General features: G+C 40.0%; 1 protein-coding gene across 21 annotated transcripts in view; it reads right to left on the reverse strand.

The window, feature by feature from the left end:
- Nucleotides 1-16,992, reverse strand: part of KIAA1217 (KIAA1217 ortholog) — a 355,102-nt gene that overhangs the window by 145,910 nt on the left and 192,200 nt on the right. Inside the window, exon 1 of one of the 21 annotated variants that reach the window (XM_064407760.1) lies at nt 12,970-13,632. The exons of the other annotated variants lie outside the window; for them this stretch is intronic. Coding sequence (XP_064263830.1) covers nt 12,970-13,077 — 108 coding nt within the window. The 5' untranslated portion in view covers nt 13,078-13,632. Of the gene's footprint in view, nt 1-12,969; nt 13,633-16,992 lie in introns of those variants that run through there. 21 annotated transcript variants of the gene reach the window in all.

Consider the following 16,992-nt stretch of genomic DNA (forward strand, 5'->3'; position numbering starts at 1 on the left):
TTTTTTAACTACACCAACCACATTTTGCTTCTTCCTTCTACTGGTTTTTGCACTACTCCCACAATGGTGTCACTACGTAAAGGAAATGCACCATAGAGTGCTTTATGCTATTTGTAACCTAATTCAGGAAGCTGTTAAAAAAATATCTAAAAATCCTTAGGTATCTCAATATTATTCATGAAACAGGGCAGGATCTGCAGTAAGAATTCTGAATTTTGAACTGAGTTTTGCGTAGTTTGTGTTGCCCCATAAGAAGTGTTTTTTTCAGCTTTGACCCTAAGCTCTAAAAATTTTAATTTCTCTAATTAACTAACATCATGAAAATTAAAAAAGAAGTTAAATGCCTCCTTCCTCACAAATCTCAAACTTTAAGAAAAATAAGTAAAACATGCCAATGCACTAATTACAATTTTTTAGAAGACAAAACTATTCAAACACGGATCTTCCCTAACACTAACCCAGGGCACCTACACTGTAGATTCCCACAGGGTGTGTGTTAAGTGTAAGCTTATCACCTTTAAAAATCAGTGGGCATTTTTAAGACACATGTCATCTGATCCATTTTAGACAACTCCTTCAGGGTGAGCACAGAACTGAGATTCCACTCCCTAAGGGGAGCCTCTATTAATTAGTGAGATTGCTTGTGCTAAGCAGCCATGCAGCTGCACCCTGTTAGTCCACTAAGATGCCATGGTAGGCACAGATCTCTCAGAGGAATGTGTCAGTTGGCAAGAGGGATCTAAAGGCAGAAAGTCTTAAGGAGCAAACTTATTCAAGCAGCTTGTTCAGGGCTTAACGGGTGCATAAAAGAAAGCAAAAAAAGCAAGCAGAGAAACATGCTGCAAAACAAAGGGAAAAGTGTAATGGAGTGAGCAATAGTAAATGAACTCCCACAATTAGTTTGCTGGAAATAATACTTGGCAATGGAACTGAGAACTTCAGAGAAATGCCTAGTGCTACACCCTATCCACAAAGAGAAAACAAAAGAAATCCACCAGGAAATTGTTCATATTTCACTAAGCCATCCCTATAAAAGCAAAAAAATATGCTCACAAATATTATCTAAATTACTTTAACATACATGGCTTATGCATGTCATCAATGATCTGAACTTACAGTGAGCTGCCTTGCTACCTGGGGGAATCATTCTAATCCTGTAAATCCTGAGGAATTGTTTAAATAACTGAAAACTCCCAAACATCTCATCATGTAAAAACATCAGTGTCATCCTTCCTCGTTCAAGTGCCTCTTCTCAGTGTAAGTACACAGCTGTCCTAAAGGATCAAGTTTCATCTTCCTAAGCCATTTCAGTTGTGATGGATCCCATACTGAAGTCTATAAACAGCCTTAGGTACATCATTGGTTACGAACTGGTACATTTCCTAACCAACATCATTAAAATACAAGGCAGTTCACTGAACTTGGAAAACAGTAAGAAATTACTCTCCAGAGGGCAACATCTGGTATAAAGCAGGAGAAAAACACTGTTTTCAAGAGCAAGACATTTAAGAATTGGAGGCTAAACCAAAGCCCATTAATCTATCTCCACCCCCATGTTCAAAATGAAAAACAGAAAAAATACCCTTTGGTGCTTCACATTAGGAAGATACAAAACTGAGATGTCTTCCATCTGTTTTGTTTGCTGTTTGTTAATAAAAAAGCAAATCACTCTGTTCTTTATTTTTTTTCTCTGCTTTCAGTAGAAATCCTGAAGGATATTTTCAGACCTGTAAGTCTAAGGTTTTTACACTGTTCTTGTCCCATGCTGTTTGGTTGCCTATCAAATTTAACTACTCTGCCTTAGTGAAGCAGTATCTGAGCTTTTCAGGCATTATTAAAATGATCCTGACTGATTTTACATGTATCACAAATCTAGCTGAATTTAAGGAGCCAGGTGAGGAGGTAGTTTCCTCTGTGCTCCTGTAATAAACTCTTGACCTCTCTGGTACATTTGTGAATAGCCCATGGCCTTTCCAAGCCCCTGCTGTCCCCAGAATCTGCCAGCAGCCACAGACCACCAGACAGTGACAGCACTGGCCACGACCCCTCTGCCTCATCCTACTATAATAGTGCACAAGGAAATAGGGTGGAATTGGATGTACTGGACATTTCCTTTCACTGGAAAAATTCTTGCTGCTTCATCAGAGCTTATGGATCACCTGCACAGTCAGAGGAATCAAAATCCCACCTGCAATGCTTTGGAATGCTGGGAAGGCTCCTTGGCCACTGCCCCTTAACTCTCATTGCACAAACACTGCTGCACACACTTTCAGCCACCTACTGATCTTGGATGGAGAGCTAAGACTAAAGCTTGTCTTTCCTGGGGCCAAGAAGTGTTTGAAGCTAGCAGATGGATATCCTTTTTCCTATCTAAATGTATCCCTGTTGTACTTACAGGTCTGAAGAGCCACCTTTGCTCAGTTCTATCTGGAAAAGTTTTTGTTCTATTTCTCCTTTTATTTTTCAGAGAAAGCCTTCATGCCCTCGCTCACCAGCTGAATGAGTTCTAGTTAACTTCACAAAACTTAAAATAGTTTGTGTAATAGATGCTACTCTCTCTACATATTAAAACTGAGTATAAAGCTTGTCACCACTTTTAAGGGATAAAAATGCTTTTAAAATCCATGTGTGCCGATGTCAAATTCTTTGTGATTCACACAACTTAAAGCCTTAAATTTTGGACATTCATGACTGCAAACCAAGGCAGAAAGTGGATTTAACACTCGGGTTTGTTTTCCTAAAACAATGTCTGCCTTCATTTTAAACCAGCATCACATATTATAATCTCTTTCAATTAAAATCTCTTTCAAATTCTCTACCAGTGGTGGAACATGTCTTTGCATTTTTTTAAGATATTGAGTGAAATTTTTATGTTCATTTAAATCAGGAGTATGAGTTTCCTTAACTTTCAGCAAAGAAAATAATTAAAAGTAAACATCTTCTAAGACTTGTTTCCCACAGCTGAAATTTCCTTATGCACAGTTGAGTAAATCATGTCTCCCCATCCAAGTACAAACATGGTTGCACAAGTTAACGTAAATAGTAAAACTCTAACTGCTCCTCAGCATCTTGCCAACTTTCAATGCAAGTGCTGGGAAAGTTGTATCAATCTTATTAGAAAGAGGAAAATATTTTCAAATGTGCTATTGTTTCACTCTTGCGACACAACAGCACAGAGACACTCCTTCAAGTAGTATTTCCAGTATTTAAAAGAATTACATGGACTTTTAAAGTGGTATGAACTCTTGTCCTCAGCGTCTTATTATCCAAACAGTTTTATGCTGTACAAAATGCTTAACTGGCAGCTATCACAAATCTGCATACACAGGGTCAAACTCCCCTCCTCTCCGAGCCTGAATACAAGAGACTTCCACAAAAATGCTGTGGGAGAAAGTTTTCCCATGGGAAAGGTCATGTGGTGATTCCACTGACCCTGGCCACTGGCACGAGATGACTGAGGGACACTGAAGGTCACTGCTACCCTGACACACTTGGCTGATGGCACAGGGCCACAGGCTGTCCCTGACATTTCCCCAGACTCATTCATGCTTTCACAGCCATCCCTCCCCTCCACAGGCTCCCCAGCCTCCCCACAGTGAGGGGACGAAGGAATCTTCTAGTATTTTATGAAGGAAATAGCTTAAAAGTACAATTTATATATAAATATGAGATTGCATTAATTCAAATATACAACCCGCATGCATTTCAGAGAAGTATTTGGTAGCTGGCCTCATTTCAGTACTTTCAGGCAGGAGGGAGCCAAGCACAAGTTCTGGAAAGAAAGGGTACACCACAGACAATGCTGATCCCTTCAGACCATGGAAAAATGGTCAGAAACCTCCAGAGATGAGAAAACTGAGTCTTCACCAAGGGGTGGGACAAAGCACAGGGCGAGTATTTGCAGAAAGGATGATTATTAAACATTGTGCTCGGTTTGTCACAGCAATAGAGTCAAGGGGATGGAGGAAAAACACTTCTGCACCCCAGTGTGCTTTTTTAAGAGCTTTACAAACTGAGTCCCTTAACATGGAATTTTAAATGTCTTCCACAAGTGTAGTGCTATTCCCAGTGCTTATATGGCACTAGCAATCCACAGCCTGAGAACTACAGGCAGAAATGATGACAACCCAGGGCAAGCATCAAGAAATACTGGAAGCACATTTTTCATCAGCCACAAACCTCTGTACACAGCCTGGAGACTTTGTAGAGAACATGACCCAAACTCAGGAAAGTACAGACAGAAACCCAGTACTGCATAACACATGTCAGGGTGCATTCTGGTGCTGTCTTCATCAGTAATTAATTGGCTGAGTCCATCATCCACACCCTACAGGTGTGCTGTAGCTGTCAGCAAAGCTCAAAAAGCCTGTGCAAAATAATACTCAGCCCCACCAAGAACTCTAATAAAAGCAACTGTACACTTGAATCATTAGCACATACTCTGGATGCTTTGTTTTCCTTTATTTATACCATGACAGATGGAGAACTGAAAGTGACATGTAGACTCTACTTCTATTTTATATAACAAAACATCCACTTCTATTAAAAGAGAGAAACTACAGGTTCAATTTAATATTAAAGGGAGTCTAACATACTCTTGGTATAAGGAAATGTTTTACATCACAATTATCTGAGAAACAAAATATAACTTTTATCCTTTTGAAAATTTCAGTTCAAAGACTGCTTCTTTTTATAGGTGCTTAAGGAACAATGTTTTGGGAGTGGAACTTAAGAGACTCAGTTTAACAAAGTAATGAATAATGTTAAAGAATGAACTCCCATGCTCATGGACTTAGTTCTTGACTCAGCTGCATACATGTGGCACACTTTTCATCTGAAACTGATATAAATTTTCAGTCTATATTTTAAAGTAGGTACTTCTCATGAAAATATGAACATTCAAAGCACTTCAGAATTCCTTCTTTTGGCTGACACAAAATTCCTTCACAGCATTTCAGAAATTCTACTTCCAAAATTAGGAAATACCGCTAAAACAAAGAGCTTTTTTTTTTCTTTTTCAATGCAAAAATAAATAAATATAGTAAATTAAAGTTTGAAAAGGTAACTGCTGAGACTGTGAGAAAATTGAGATTGATTTGCTTCATTCAGACTGAAATTTTAGGGAAAAAAACCCAGGAAAATGTTCTGAATTCTTGGCAACTGAATTTCTTTTTTACTAATTCCCTTCCTCCGCATTTAAACACAACTAAAAGACCACAGAGATAATTTTTTTTCTGCTTATTTTGCTGAGCCAATGCAGCTGACAGTGATATTGCAAACCTCTTGAGTCACCCACACAAACCTGGAAGGCCCACCCCCTGCAGCATGGGGGAAAATTAGTTCTTCTCATTATTACTGTCAAGCTTGCTACAGCCTAATGCAATAGCAGGATACTTACAAATGCAGATTGTCTAGACTACACAAAGTATAAACTGGATAGAGGCAGCTTTTTTCTTAAACTTAGGGTCTTATCTATTTTTATTACAAATTTGATTTTCTCAAAAGAGAAGCAAGATGTAACAAGAAAGAAGGAAAGAGGCACTGAAGAAAGAAAGCAGAGCTAGATTAGCTACTTTACAACTGACAGCACTACCAATTTATCCCTCACTTGATTGGTTATTGTAAATTACAATAACTTTCATTTTTGCTGATGGTTTGAATGAAGAAATTATATATTATTGTGTACATATATTTTAAGATAAATACAGTTCAGATGGTTTCTGGAACCATTAGGTCAAACCCCAAACTATCCATCCAGTGGAACAGAGACCACAGAATGGGTCGGGTTGGAAGGGGCCACAGTAGTCATCTGGTCCAACCTCCCTGCTCAAGCAGGGTCATCCTACAGCCCATGGCACAGGATTGCCTTCAGGCAGCTCTGGAGTAGCTCCAGTAAAGGAGGCTCCACAGCCTCTCTGGGCAACCTGTTCTCGTGCTCAGTCTCCCACACAGCAAAGAATTTCTTCAGGCGGAGAAAGTTTCCTGTGCCTCCGTTTCTGCCCGTTGCCTCTTGTCCTGTTGTTTGGCACCACTGAGAAGAGACCGGACCCATCTCCTTGGCATCCTCCCTTGAGATATTCACAGGCAGAAATGAGGTTCCCCCTCAGAATCCCACACCTACCTTCAGCTGGGCTATACACACCTCAACTGCAGCCTGAATTCCCCAGGCATAGGCATGCAGACCTCCTGTACATCACTTAGGGAATCCTTCCCAGCTCCTAGAATTAAACTGCTCAGCAGCAGCTTTGAGCAGTACTCGGTCACCTCAGTCACTGGGTTCAAAATGCTCCCCTCCTGCTGCAATCAGCTTTGGTCCCCAGCTTTGGTCCCCTTAACCCCTTCTGAAGCTGTGTGTGCCTTTCTGGCACACCCATGTTATGCCCACGGCCTATTACACTACATGTGCAATCTATTTGCTTACCTCATTTTTTTTCATTCTGCTATGATTACAAGAGCAGATCAAGAATTATTTTCTGCTTAGAGATTTCCCATATTACTTTAACATAGCACTTGTCCTTTTCTTGTTTCTGACCCGAGTCCTAACAGAAATTTCTCATTCTCGGACTATGTCACTTTGCTCTTATTCTCCCTTGGAAAACTCATTCTTATTTTTGTCACCACCTTCTCCCAGACAGACTGCCATTCCTCGTTCTGCTGTGCCCACAAATAATTACCAAATGGTGCAAAGTCCCATTTTTAGGTATACTTCTATCCATTATGGAACCTTGCTCCAGTGAAGGGTTTTTTTTCCCTCCCCCTTACCCCAAAATAATTTGGTGGTGGGTTATTTCTTGATTGCCAAGGTGTACTGTAGTCTTGTCCTTGTTCAGAAAAATTTACTGTACCCAGATCCATTACTTGCAAGTGACAGTACATGGAGAATCAAAGGGGGACTTTGGTGGTACCTTACAAAGTATCAATTTCAGGGCAGACAAAGCCTGGGATCTCTAATATTGCCAAAACTCTTACTGCTATAAGCAAGAATTTTCCCAAGGAATAACTGAGGTGAAATTCAAAGTCTTGGTCAGCGTTGAAAACTCCTCTGAATCAAGCGCATCTAAGGCTGGGAAATTTTTGTGGTGGCAGTCACATAGGCCTTTCTTGTGCTTGTTTATGATAGTTGTATCTTGGAATCCTGGCAAGGATATATTAATATTCTAATTGTAAATGGCAAATACTATTTATCCTAACTCTACCTTAATTTTATTCACTGACTTTTTCTTGTAATATTTTGCTTACTACTTTTCTTTTTATTTTAAAATTTTAAATATTAAAGCAATTTTTTTCTAAAACAGCTCATTCTTACTGCAGTCCTATATTAAAAAGCAGCTGGGTCAAACTCAGCTTCATACGAACAGTGCTTGAATCATTAAAATTGCATGAATAGCCAGGAGTCTCAGTTGCATAACCCGGGCCAAGGAGCAGCCAGTAAGTCTCTGCCAATCACCCCTATTCATCAGCAACTTTTGTTTGACTAAAGCATGCTAGAAAAGCAACCTGTCATAGTTCAAAGATTTGGAGATATGAAGAACCTCTTGCTTCCCTTGATAATTTGCCAGAATAATGAATCATTTCTATATGAAAAATACTGTGCATTACTCATTATTTGAATCTGCCCAGCTCTCCAGCTATAACCTTTAGTTTCTGTTATGATTTTTATTGCTGTTCTAAAAAGCCAATATGAACTCAGTATATTTTCTCCTGCTTCCAGAGAGTTACATTTCTTAATCAAGGAGGATCTCTATTTTGATTGGGTCAATGGATTAAAAAAAAAAATCACCGTTCTCAGAAACAATTTCATGGATCTCAAATCTTTTGGATGTCCTTCTGCAATGTTCCCATGGTTCAACATCCCTTTTATAGCAGGCATTCCTGTCACAATGCACATCCAGAGGTAAGGCTACCTTTGAGTCCTAATCACCGTCTTCCTGGAAAATAACTCCTTCTTTTTTTATGATAGCGTCACACTAGGAACTCTTGTGAAAACAGAAAGATCAAAAGCTCCTTACATTCATTCCAGACTTACCATTTTCCAGGGTAGAGTTTACCTTGTTCCTGGAAATTCCATCTGGAGAAGTGGTGGAAACTCCTCCACTGGCAATACTCAAGACTCAGTTTGATGGGTGTGGATAATCTAATGTAAATCTCTGCTTTCCACACCAGTTCAGATGCCACCCAGAGGTCCTTTTCTACTTAGGCATTACTATGACACACAATCACACATTGCTCAAAAGCAGTTACTCTGTTCTCCATTGCAGTTTTCAAAAGCTGAGACAAAACAAAGTCATCTGACCTTGTGGGTTTATAATGCCACTGCTGGTTCTTTTAATACCAACTCAATGTCTTCTTCTGAAGTCTTAACCTTACCCATGTAGTATTGCAGTGTATTAAACACTTACATCGTGTATTTACACCATGCTCATGACCATTAATTGGCTCTACTCTTTAACCCCAGGAAGTGACTTTGCAGGCTGCTGCAGGTCTGCACCACCAGAGCACATTCACAGCAGGAACTGTAAGCAGAGCACACATTTGTCTGTGCACAAACACTGCACATTTCCTAAGGTGGTTACTTGGGCCTGACAGTTCATTACCTCTGGCTTTATCTCTCAAGCCAAAGAATATGTTTACACATCTGACTAAAATCTTTCCTTGCCTGTTTTATTTGCAATTTTCTTTGTAAAATCACCATTCTCTCACTTGTTTACAGAATTGCTTGCCAAACTTCTTTGTCTATTTTATTGATGGAGTACTGAGGAAACAAAAGATAGTGCCATATTAAAACATGCTCTCTGGCTGGGATACAAGATACTGTGTACCTACTAGGACAATAAGTCATACTCCTATGGCAAAAGACTCTATTGAAATTGCTGGCAACTTAAGCAGGATTAATTTCTTCACCAAAGTCCAGATCCCATGAAAAAGAAAAATTTCTATAAAAGCTGCCTGTCAATATATTCCCAAGAACTGTTTCAAGAGATGACATTTACATTTCTTCTATATGAAAAGTCTTAACTTCTAGCTGTATTTACCTCCTCCCAAATGGACCCATTACACCACAACTTTACAAAAAATATAAAATAAGATTGAGTACCAAACTCCAGCTGGCAAACCAGGTGAGAGCACTTTACTACCAAAGTTGGAAGAAATCCACGGATTTCTTCAAATGTTAAATGTCACCTGTTTATCCCTGTGCTAGTCCCAAGGGCCAGCAATTCTCAAGGCAAATTTCATTTTCCTTGAAATTTCTGCACAGAAAAATCCAGAGTATGAACCTTCCCCTGCCTGTGTTTACAGGTAAATCATATTCTTGATTTCAGTTTTCAAGAAGGAGGTATAGAAACTATGCTGGTATCAGGCCTAAAATCATGGCAGATGACCTGTTCTGGTAGTCCATCCCTACTGGAGGCTAATACACCTCTGGCTACTCTACCAGGGGTTGACGTTGGGAAGACTGTATTTTCTTTTTATTTTCATTTATTTTTAATTTTTTTCTTCTTCTTCTTTTTGGTTTTTTTTTTTGGTTTTTTTATCTTTCATAATTCAGATAATTTCCTGCTACAATAATCTTCTCTTTCCAGCTCTCAAGACAATGATCCCTAAGCACTTACTGCTAGTAGTATTTCTGTAAAGGTCACTGTAACTCTACAAATGATTTATGGCAACCTGTAATGTAAGAGGGAAGACAAAAAAAAACACCCTGCAAAAGAAAAAAAAAAAAAAAAGGCAAAGCAACTGCATCATGGTTTACTCTAATTTTGTTTAGCTAACACTGTGGCTGAACAAACTCTCAGAAGCTTTTTGGCCTGTGAAATAGTATCTGCAAATCTTTAAACAATGTGCTTCTTAATGGCTGGATTAACTCAAACTGTACAAACCCCCTTAGATTAAAACTGCACTGCTTTCATGTGAAGTAGCAAGGCAGTGTGTCAGGGAAATAAATAAAGATTTTGTCCTGTTAAGTCTCAGCCTACCAAGCATGGAAAAGGGGGCAAAAGGCCTTGTTATGTGGCCTGTGATCTTACCCCTTATCCTTTTTGACCAGCACAAACTGTCAGGAAAGAAATAGCTCTGCTGATAAGAAGGAATACCTCCCTCTCTTTTAAGTGGAAGTATAGTAGCTGTTCTCCTTCATCAAACAGAGCTCATAGTGCTGTATTTATTTAAGAAATTTTCCAATATGATGAAATATTAACTTGTTTTGGTTTGTCATTTTGGATTAGGCTGAGGAAAAGAAGTACAACTCCCACAATGTCTCCAGATCTCAGCATCATTTTTCTTTTGATCAGTACACTTTGGACTTACAGAAGCAAATTGCAATCATATTATCAGTAAAAAAAAACCTGTTGAAAAAACAGCACTTGTATTAACATTTTAATCAGATGCTTTTGAAATCATCTTCAATGAACAGCAGTCAACTCAAACACCCACCTGGGACAGCGAAGTCAGTCTGATGTTTGTATATTCCTCCTTACTGAGACCTTCCAACAGGAAGAGCTCAGTTATGAAAAACCAACTGCCTGTGTATTTACGTGGAGCTTTCAGGAAAGGCAGTGGGGAAAAATGGTGCCTTTCTACATTGCTCACAACCAACTTCACTTCCATGGGGGTATCTGAGCATCATGCCTAATGCTGTCTGAAGCAGGGGCCTAAATGAGAACAACTGGTTGATCCTCTTTGATGAGAACAAGGTGACAGGAGAGAGAAGAGAGATCACATGGGCTGAGTCTGGGCAAATTTGTTCTTTGCAATGCTTCTTGGTGCCTGAGCTTTCAAGTGATCAAATAGCAGAGCTACAGTTGTGACTGCTTACCTGTCTGTTATGAACACGGAAACTGGAAATTCTCCCTTTTTTCTGAACTAAGGCAGTCCAGTCATGCAAAAGATAAACTATGTGCTTTTACTGAGCATGACACCACAATATGCTGTTAACCTTGCACTGGTGCCAGTCAATAGTTTTCAAAAGGATTTTAATGGTTTTGCTCTTCAGTGCAACACCCAACACACCTAGAATGGACTCAAAGCAAAACATTCTCCTTGCCTCATCCAGGCTTTTCTCCCCCTTACAGCTCTTATTCAACTTTCCCTCCCTCCTGGATTTCAGATAAAATTACTTAAATCTGGCTGTCGCAACAGAGTGCCGCCAGACTCAGCCTCGTTGCTGAATTTGGGTGAACAAAGGTAGGTGATTTTGTGGGTTGGCAGAGACAGCAATATGAAATCAGGCTGGCTGTTCTGGTTAAATGAGCAGTCAAACAGTATGTAAGATTAGGTTTCCAAACATAGCTCCCTGCCATACACTGAGGTAAGTAAAACCAGATCATCGCCCTCGTCTCCACTGAAAGTATCTGAAGGCAGAATGAACATTTTGAAATTATGACTGCATTTTAAAAGACTTCTGAAGGATCACAGAACCCAGACATATAAGAAAGTTTTCAAACCACAGGGAAGATAAGCTGAAAAACAAAGCAGTAGTGGCTAGACAAACCTCACTTGAAAGGCTTGATAACTTTTGTCTGACTGCTTTTGCAGAGGAAGTTAGGAATTAGAAAAGCTATTCTGCTCTCAAAATCTAATACTGTGTTCCTAAAAATAAAAAAATTTTTAAAAAAAAAAAAGAGAGAGAGAGAGAGAGAGAGAGAGAGAGGGACAATGACAAAAGCACAGACATTTTGGCAGTATCCAGGGAAGTTTGACAAGTGGCAGCAGAAAGCACAGATCAAAAGACCGTGTAAGTTCTTTTATTGTGGAAAATACCTAGAATTCCATGTTTATCTTACCACAATAAGCCACTGAATGGTTATCTAAACTGCCCCTGTTTTGCAAGGCGACTCAATACATCTGTAGATTTTACCCCACATTAGTTTTAGTCTGGTGTGTTTAAAAGGCTACACAGCAACTCAATCTAATCTAGAAGTTTATGCATCTTCTTACAGTCATCACAGAGAGTGATCACCTTAAACAAAAAATCTCTTTGGTATCAGTTCAGAATTACGTGCCCCAGTTGCTACACCTAAAATCACATTGCTGTGATACATCACAAACAACATCAGCCCTTTCTCTGACAGTACATCACTAACAGGTCTTGTGAGGAATACACAAAAGTACATTAAAAAAAACCAACCTACATAAGAAGCATCTCACAAGGACCTGTTTGAGTACTTGTCTTTTTTTTTTTCCTTCATTTCCTTAGGTCTCCTTTTACAAACTGTGGAAAGTTTCCTTAAATTCCAAGCTGGCTTTGCCTATATACCACAGCAACAAAGAAAACTGTCTAATATATTATAAGTGGAACTATTTCTTGGCAAAAGAATCTCTCTTAGACAGGTTTAAGTCATGCAGAAACAAGACTGAATTTGTGAGTTCACGATTTCTTTAAAACAAACCGATACATCCTGTCACAGCAGGAGGAAAAAAAGATATGTCAAACCCAAAATATTACAGCAGAAGCAAGAGAAGACATGAGAAAAAAAGTAGCTTGCTCATCTTCACTATTCAAGTATCTTCAGAGTAGAAGTCTACTGTTTTCTAACCCTTCAATTCAGAAGAGGCCCACAAAGTCCAGAGTCCTGGAAGACTTCCAGTAAGAAGATTAAACCCTGCATACAAACATTCTCTATAATTAGAGAAGAAAGCATTTTGGTTTTTGAGCAGCATATGACAAGTTTTGAAACCATGAGATAAAATCAAATTGCATTTTAACGTGGTTCAAGAGAAGCCTTTCTTCTCTAGGCTGTCAGTTTCCCTCTTGAGAACATCTCATAACTACTGCAGTAACGTGACGTTTTTTGCACCTCTCAAAATCAACTTAGAAGTATGTACGGACAATAGGATAATAATAATGAACACTTAAGGACATTCCTTCTTACAGGGAGCAATGTTTTAAATGTAACAGCTTATCCAAAAGCTTCCACTCTCTCTTACACAAGCCCCACAGAAGAAAGCCGTGGCTCTTTATCACCGCTGTACCTGTCTTACAGGAGAATCACCAGAGGAGCAGCAAAGAGCTGAGAAATTCCTTTTTCTTCTCGGTTGTGCCGCAGGAGCACGAGGAGTTACCTCCTCCCCAAAAGCCATCTCCTCAGTAGCAGACTGCTCCCAGCATGGAAGGGCAGAAGCAGGAGCAGCACAGGTCCCTCGTCCTCCTGGTGCAGCTTTTCCATAGGAGTGCACATGCGGCAGAGCCTCAGCTGATGTGCAACTTCATTACACATCCGGGTGTATGAATGAGTCACGTATAAAAAATACTGGTTTCTCGTGGCTGCGTGTTCGCACACGGGTGGGGATTGAGCAAATACATTCGCACATGGGCTGCAAACTACCCTTTTGTGACAGGATTAATACCCAGGACCAAGGAGGTCACAACTCAGCAATGGAGGAAGAGGGTAACACATGTGCAGTAAGAAGGCATGGAAGAGCAATCAAATTGACACAAATAGTTAATGCTGCGGTGAAGTATCTTGAATTAAGCTACAGCAACAAGTATAATACGTGACCTCTGCAGCGGTCCTGCACTACTGAAAGCCATTCCCTGGCTTCAAAAAGAAACCTGACTCCACATGCCGCAGGGCTCCCGGCTCGGAATGGATGAAGGCATTGCTGAGGGCGGGATCAGCCCTGTGGGCCGGAGCGGGCCCGGCAGCTGCCGGCCGTGAGGGAGCCGCGGGCAGCAGGTGCCTGCGCGGGAAGCGCCGGCTGCGACGTCCGGTGTGGAAAACACTTGGTAAAAATAAAATAGAGGGGAAGTACACATGAGCCAGAAATGAAATGCTTGCATCTGATATCAGAGGAAGAGCACGTCGGTCAGGCAACCCGCTGGGGGTTTGAGCCAACTGTACCCTGGTCAGCAGGAACATTTTATTGACATCAATAGCAGCACCACGCGCGCCAAGAAAAACATTTTTGTGATCTGCGCCTCCTTGCTCCACCCCATCCCACCCTTCTGCGATGTTCTGAAGGGAGAGGATCTCCACTGACTTCCAGAAAGGCTTGATGCTGTTTCTATCACGCTCTCATTTAAATTCCCCAGTGAGTCCTGCTCTGTGCAGTGCAGAAAGCCTCCTCTGCCCCGCTCACCCAGGCAGGAGCTGGCAGAAGGCACCATCCTGCCTCTGTTCCCAGTGCTGTGTTTGGTATCAGCCAAAAAGGGGGCAGCTTGGATTAGCAGCTGAAGACAAATTGGAACGATTGGGATCCTCTAAAAAACCCCAAAAATACTGCAGTAGTTACTGCCAAATCACAGTAATTGCATTACTGTGGTGATCCCGTTCTAGGAACACGGAGATTCTCCCACATCCCTGAGTAGTAGACATTGATATAATGTTTTCTGTTTAATGCAAAGCTATTAAACAATTTTAATATGAAATAGCTTTAAAAAACATAAAGATAATGTGATATCCATAAAGAAAGAGTGAAATTGGCACACAGTATCTGTGATGTTTTGGAGTGGGTTTTTCTTTACCAACTTTTAGGGAAATACATAATAGATAGAAATATAAGTAGATCAAGAATTTACCTCAAATTATCACTTCTCTGTCAAAAAGAAGAAAAAGAAAAGTTTCTTTAGATTACCAAGAAACTTTATAGTAACATTCCAATTACATGTGTACTTTTAAATTTTTTTTTCTTACATGATCCTAAAAAATAATTATTCCTTCCAAGCAATATTTCCTCTCATTTAAATTAACCAACCAATGTCATGCAGTGGTTTATTTGTTCAGCCAATGGGAAATAAGTGACGTTTCTTTTTCCTTATTCTAATCAAAGTCAAATATTTGTTCCTTCTGTGAGTAGTTTGCTACTAATTACAACAGTCTGATGTATAGTATTTTGTGTTACTAAAAATAGGTCTACAAATTAACAAATGCAGCAAAAATTATGCTTTCAAAGCACAGTGGAAGAAAGCCCAAAGCTCATACATAAACATTGACAGCAGGTCTGTTTCCAGACTTTAGACACCCACATACCCACAACATAGGTGCAAATTGGAAAAGTCTCTGCTTGTTCATCTGGGAGGAAGCGTGTCTGAAATGAACATATCATGTAGGATTTAAAATCAGAATCAGCTTCTTTCAAATAATAAAAAAACCTTTTAACTCTGTTTTTTCACTCTTTACATTTTCCTTTTGCTGCCTTCCTCCTTTCTTGAAAGACGGGTATCTCCCTTCCGACCAAAGAAATATTTAGCTTCAACTGAAATTGAAGTAAAACTAGTTTTTCTCTTTTGAATTAAATTATTGCAATGAAGATAGTTTATTAAAGGTATGTGTAAGAAATGTGTAAGAAACCCCTTAGAAGATGAAATAGTCTTAAAACTTAATTGAGCCCTGGAATTTTCAGTCATGAGACATTAACACAGTCAAGAATTCAGCAGTACAGAACTGGACATTCATGTAGGTATCAGGAAGATCCAGTCTTACAACTAGCAAGAAGATAATTTTGGAAGATAAGTCTTGAGCTGTGGGACAAAATAATCTGTAACTACTAAAGCTGAGAACATACATGATGGCTGATTATCCCACATCCACCACCTACCAGGTGTTAAGAAATTGCCCTTAAGGGGCAAAACTCATCGTGAAAAACATATTATTGATCTTTTGGATTTTGTAATCCAAAGATAAACTAAGAGAATAGCTTCTCTCTTCCTTTCCTTAACAACTAATTTTGAATTTTACACGTTGTGTCTTTCTTAAGTGAAGTGCACCTATGGCAGTGTATTGATCAGCCAATGAAAATCTTTCCTAAACTGAAACAAATGGCACTGCTCAGTGCTTTCTAAGGCAGCAGTCTCCTGGTGAATAACTGGAATCACTACAATCCCCTGCACAAGGGGCCACACAAAATGCAGCAGCACAAAAGGTACTAAGTGAGACAAAAAAAATCCACAAGACCAAAAGAGGACCCTTCGAAAGATTCTTGACCAACCAAAAGTCCCTGCATTGACTTGCCACGTTAAGACGCAAAACTTGATACCACAGATTCTGAATTTACTGAACTGGCACAATTATCATGACTGGGTGATTATTAAAAACATACATCTCAGGGGCAGCTGTCAGAGTCACAAGCACAATTGTAACAACAGCACTGTTTTTCCTGGTGTACTCAACTCATTTGAAGAGAAGGGAAATTGGAATACATCTATATAAGCAATTGGTTTCTCTTATTTGCTCTTGTTCTCCTATTTGAACCCAGAAAAGACATTTAAATCCTGGTGATTATGGTTAAACCAAACCTGTTAATCAGGTGACTTCAGTGCAATCTGCCTTTGTTAGAAAATCAACTGAAAAATGCTGTAAAGCAGTAGCAATAGTCCAGAGGTACATTTACTTTGCTAATGACTGACATAAATATGTGCTCCCATCCCAACTGAGAATGCACAAATAGCACAAAAGTGCTTCCCAGTGAGAAGCTAACAGGTCTATTCAGCTGTAACAAGAACAACCCAAGCATATTCACAACCATTTGCAGGGAAATGGTTTTTGGACCCAGCAAATTCACCATTTCTGAGGCTAATCACAGGTCACCCAGGGAATTACACTGTCACTGCAGCACTAACACCAAGCAACCTGCTGCCCTCACCCAACACCTCCACCTGGCTGTGGTCATCTCAGCCAGACAAGTGCTCCTCACACGTTCTGCAGCACAGCTCCAGAGCTGTGGCCAAGTGAGAACGCCTGCTCAAAACCAGCGTGGCCAAAAGTGTCTGCAGGCCAGAGCCTGCAGGTCTTCATTATCACTTCTGTGATAACAACAAACTTATTGTGCTCTCTTAAGTAAATAAGGGGCTTGAAATTAATTTTGGGATTTAGGGATCGCAGACAAGCCACATGTAGAATGGTATCCTGAGGATGCCTCCCATGCTGCTCATCCCTGAGCTGGGCAGGAGGCACCTGGAGGTGCTTTGGTTTAAAAGCAGCATTGGAAGAGCAGTGGCAGAGCACCCTTTGTGCAGACACTCCTCCGCAGCACTGCTGAAGGAGCCAGTGCTGCCCT

This window comes from Passer domesticus, chromosome 1 (assembly GCF_036417665.1).
Source record: "Passer domesticus isolate bPasDom1 chromosome 1, bPasDom1.hap1, whole genome shotgun sequence".
Taxonomy (NCBI): Eukaryota; Metazoa; Chordata; class Aves; order Passeriformes; family Passeridae; genus Passer; species Passer domesticus.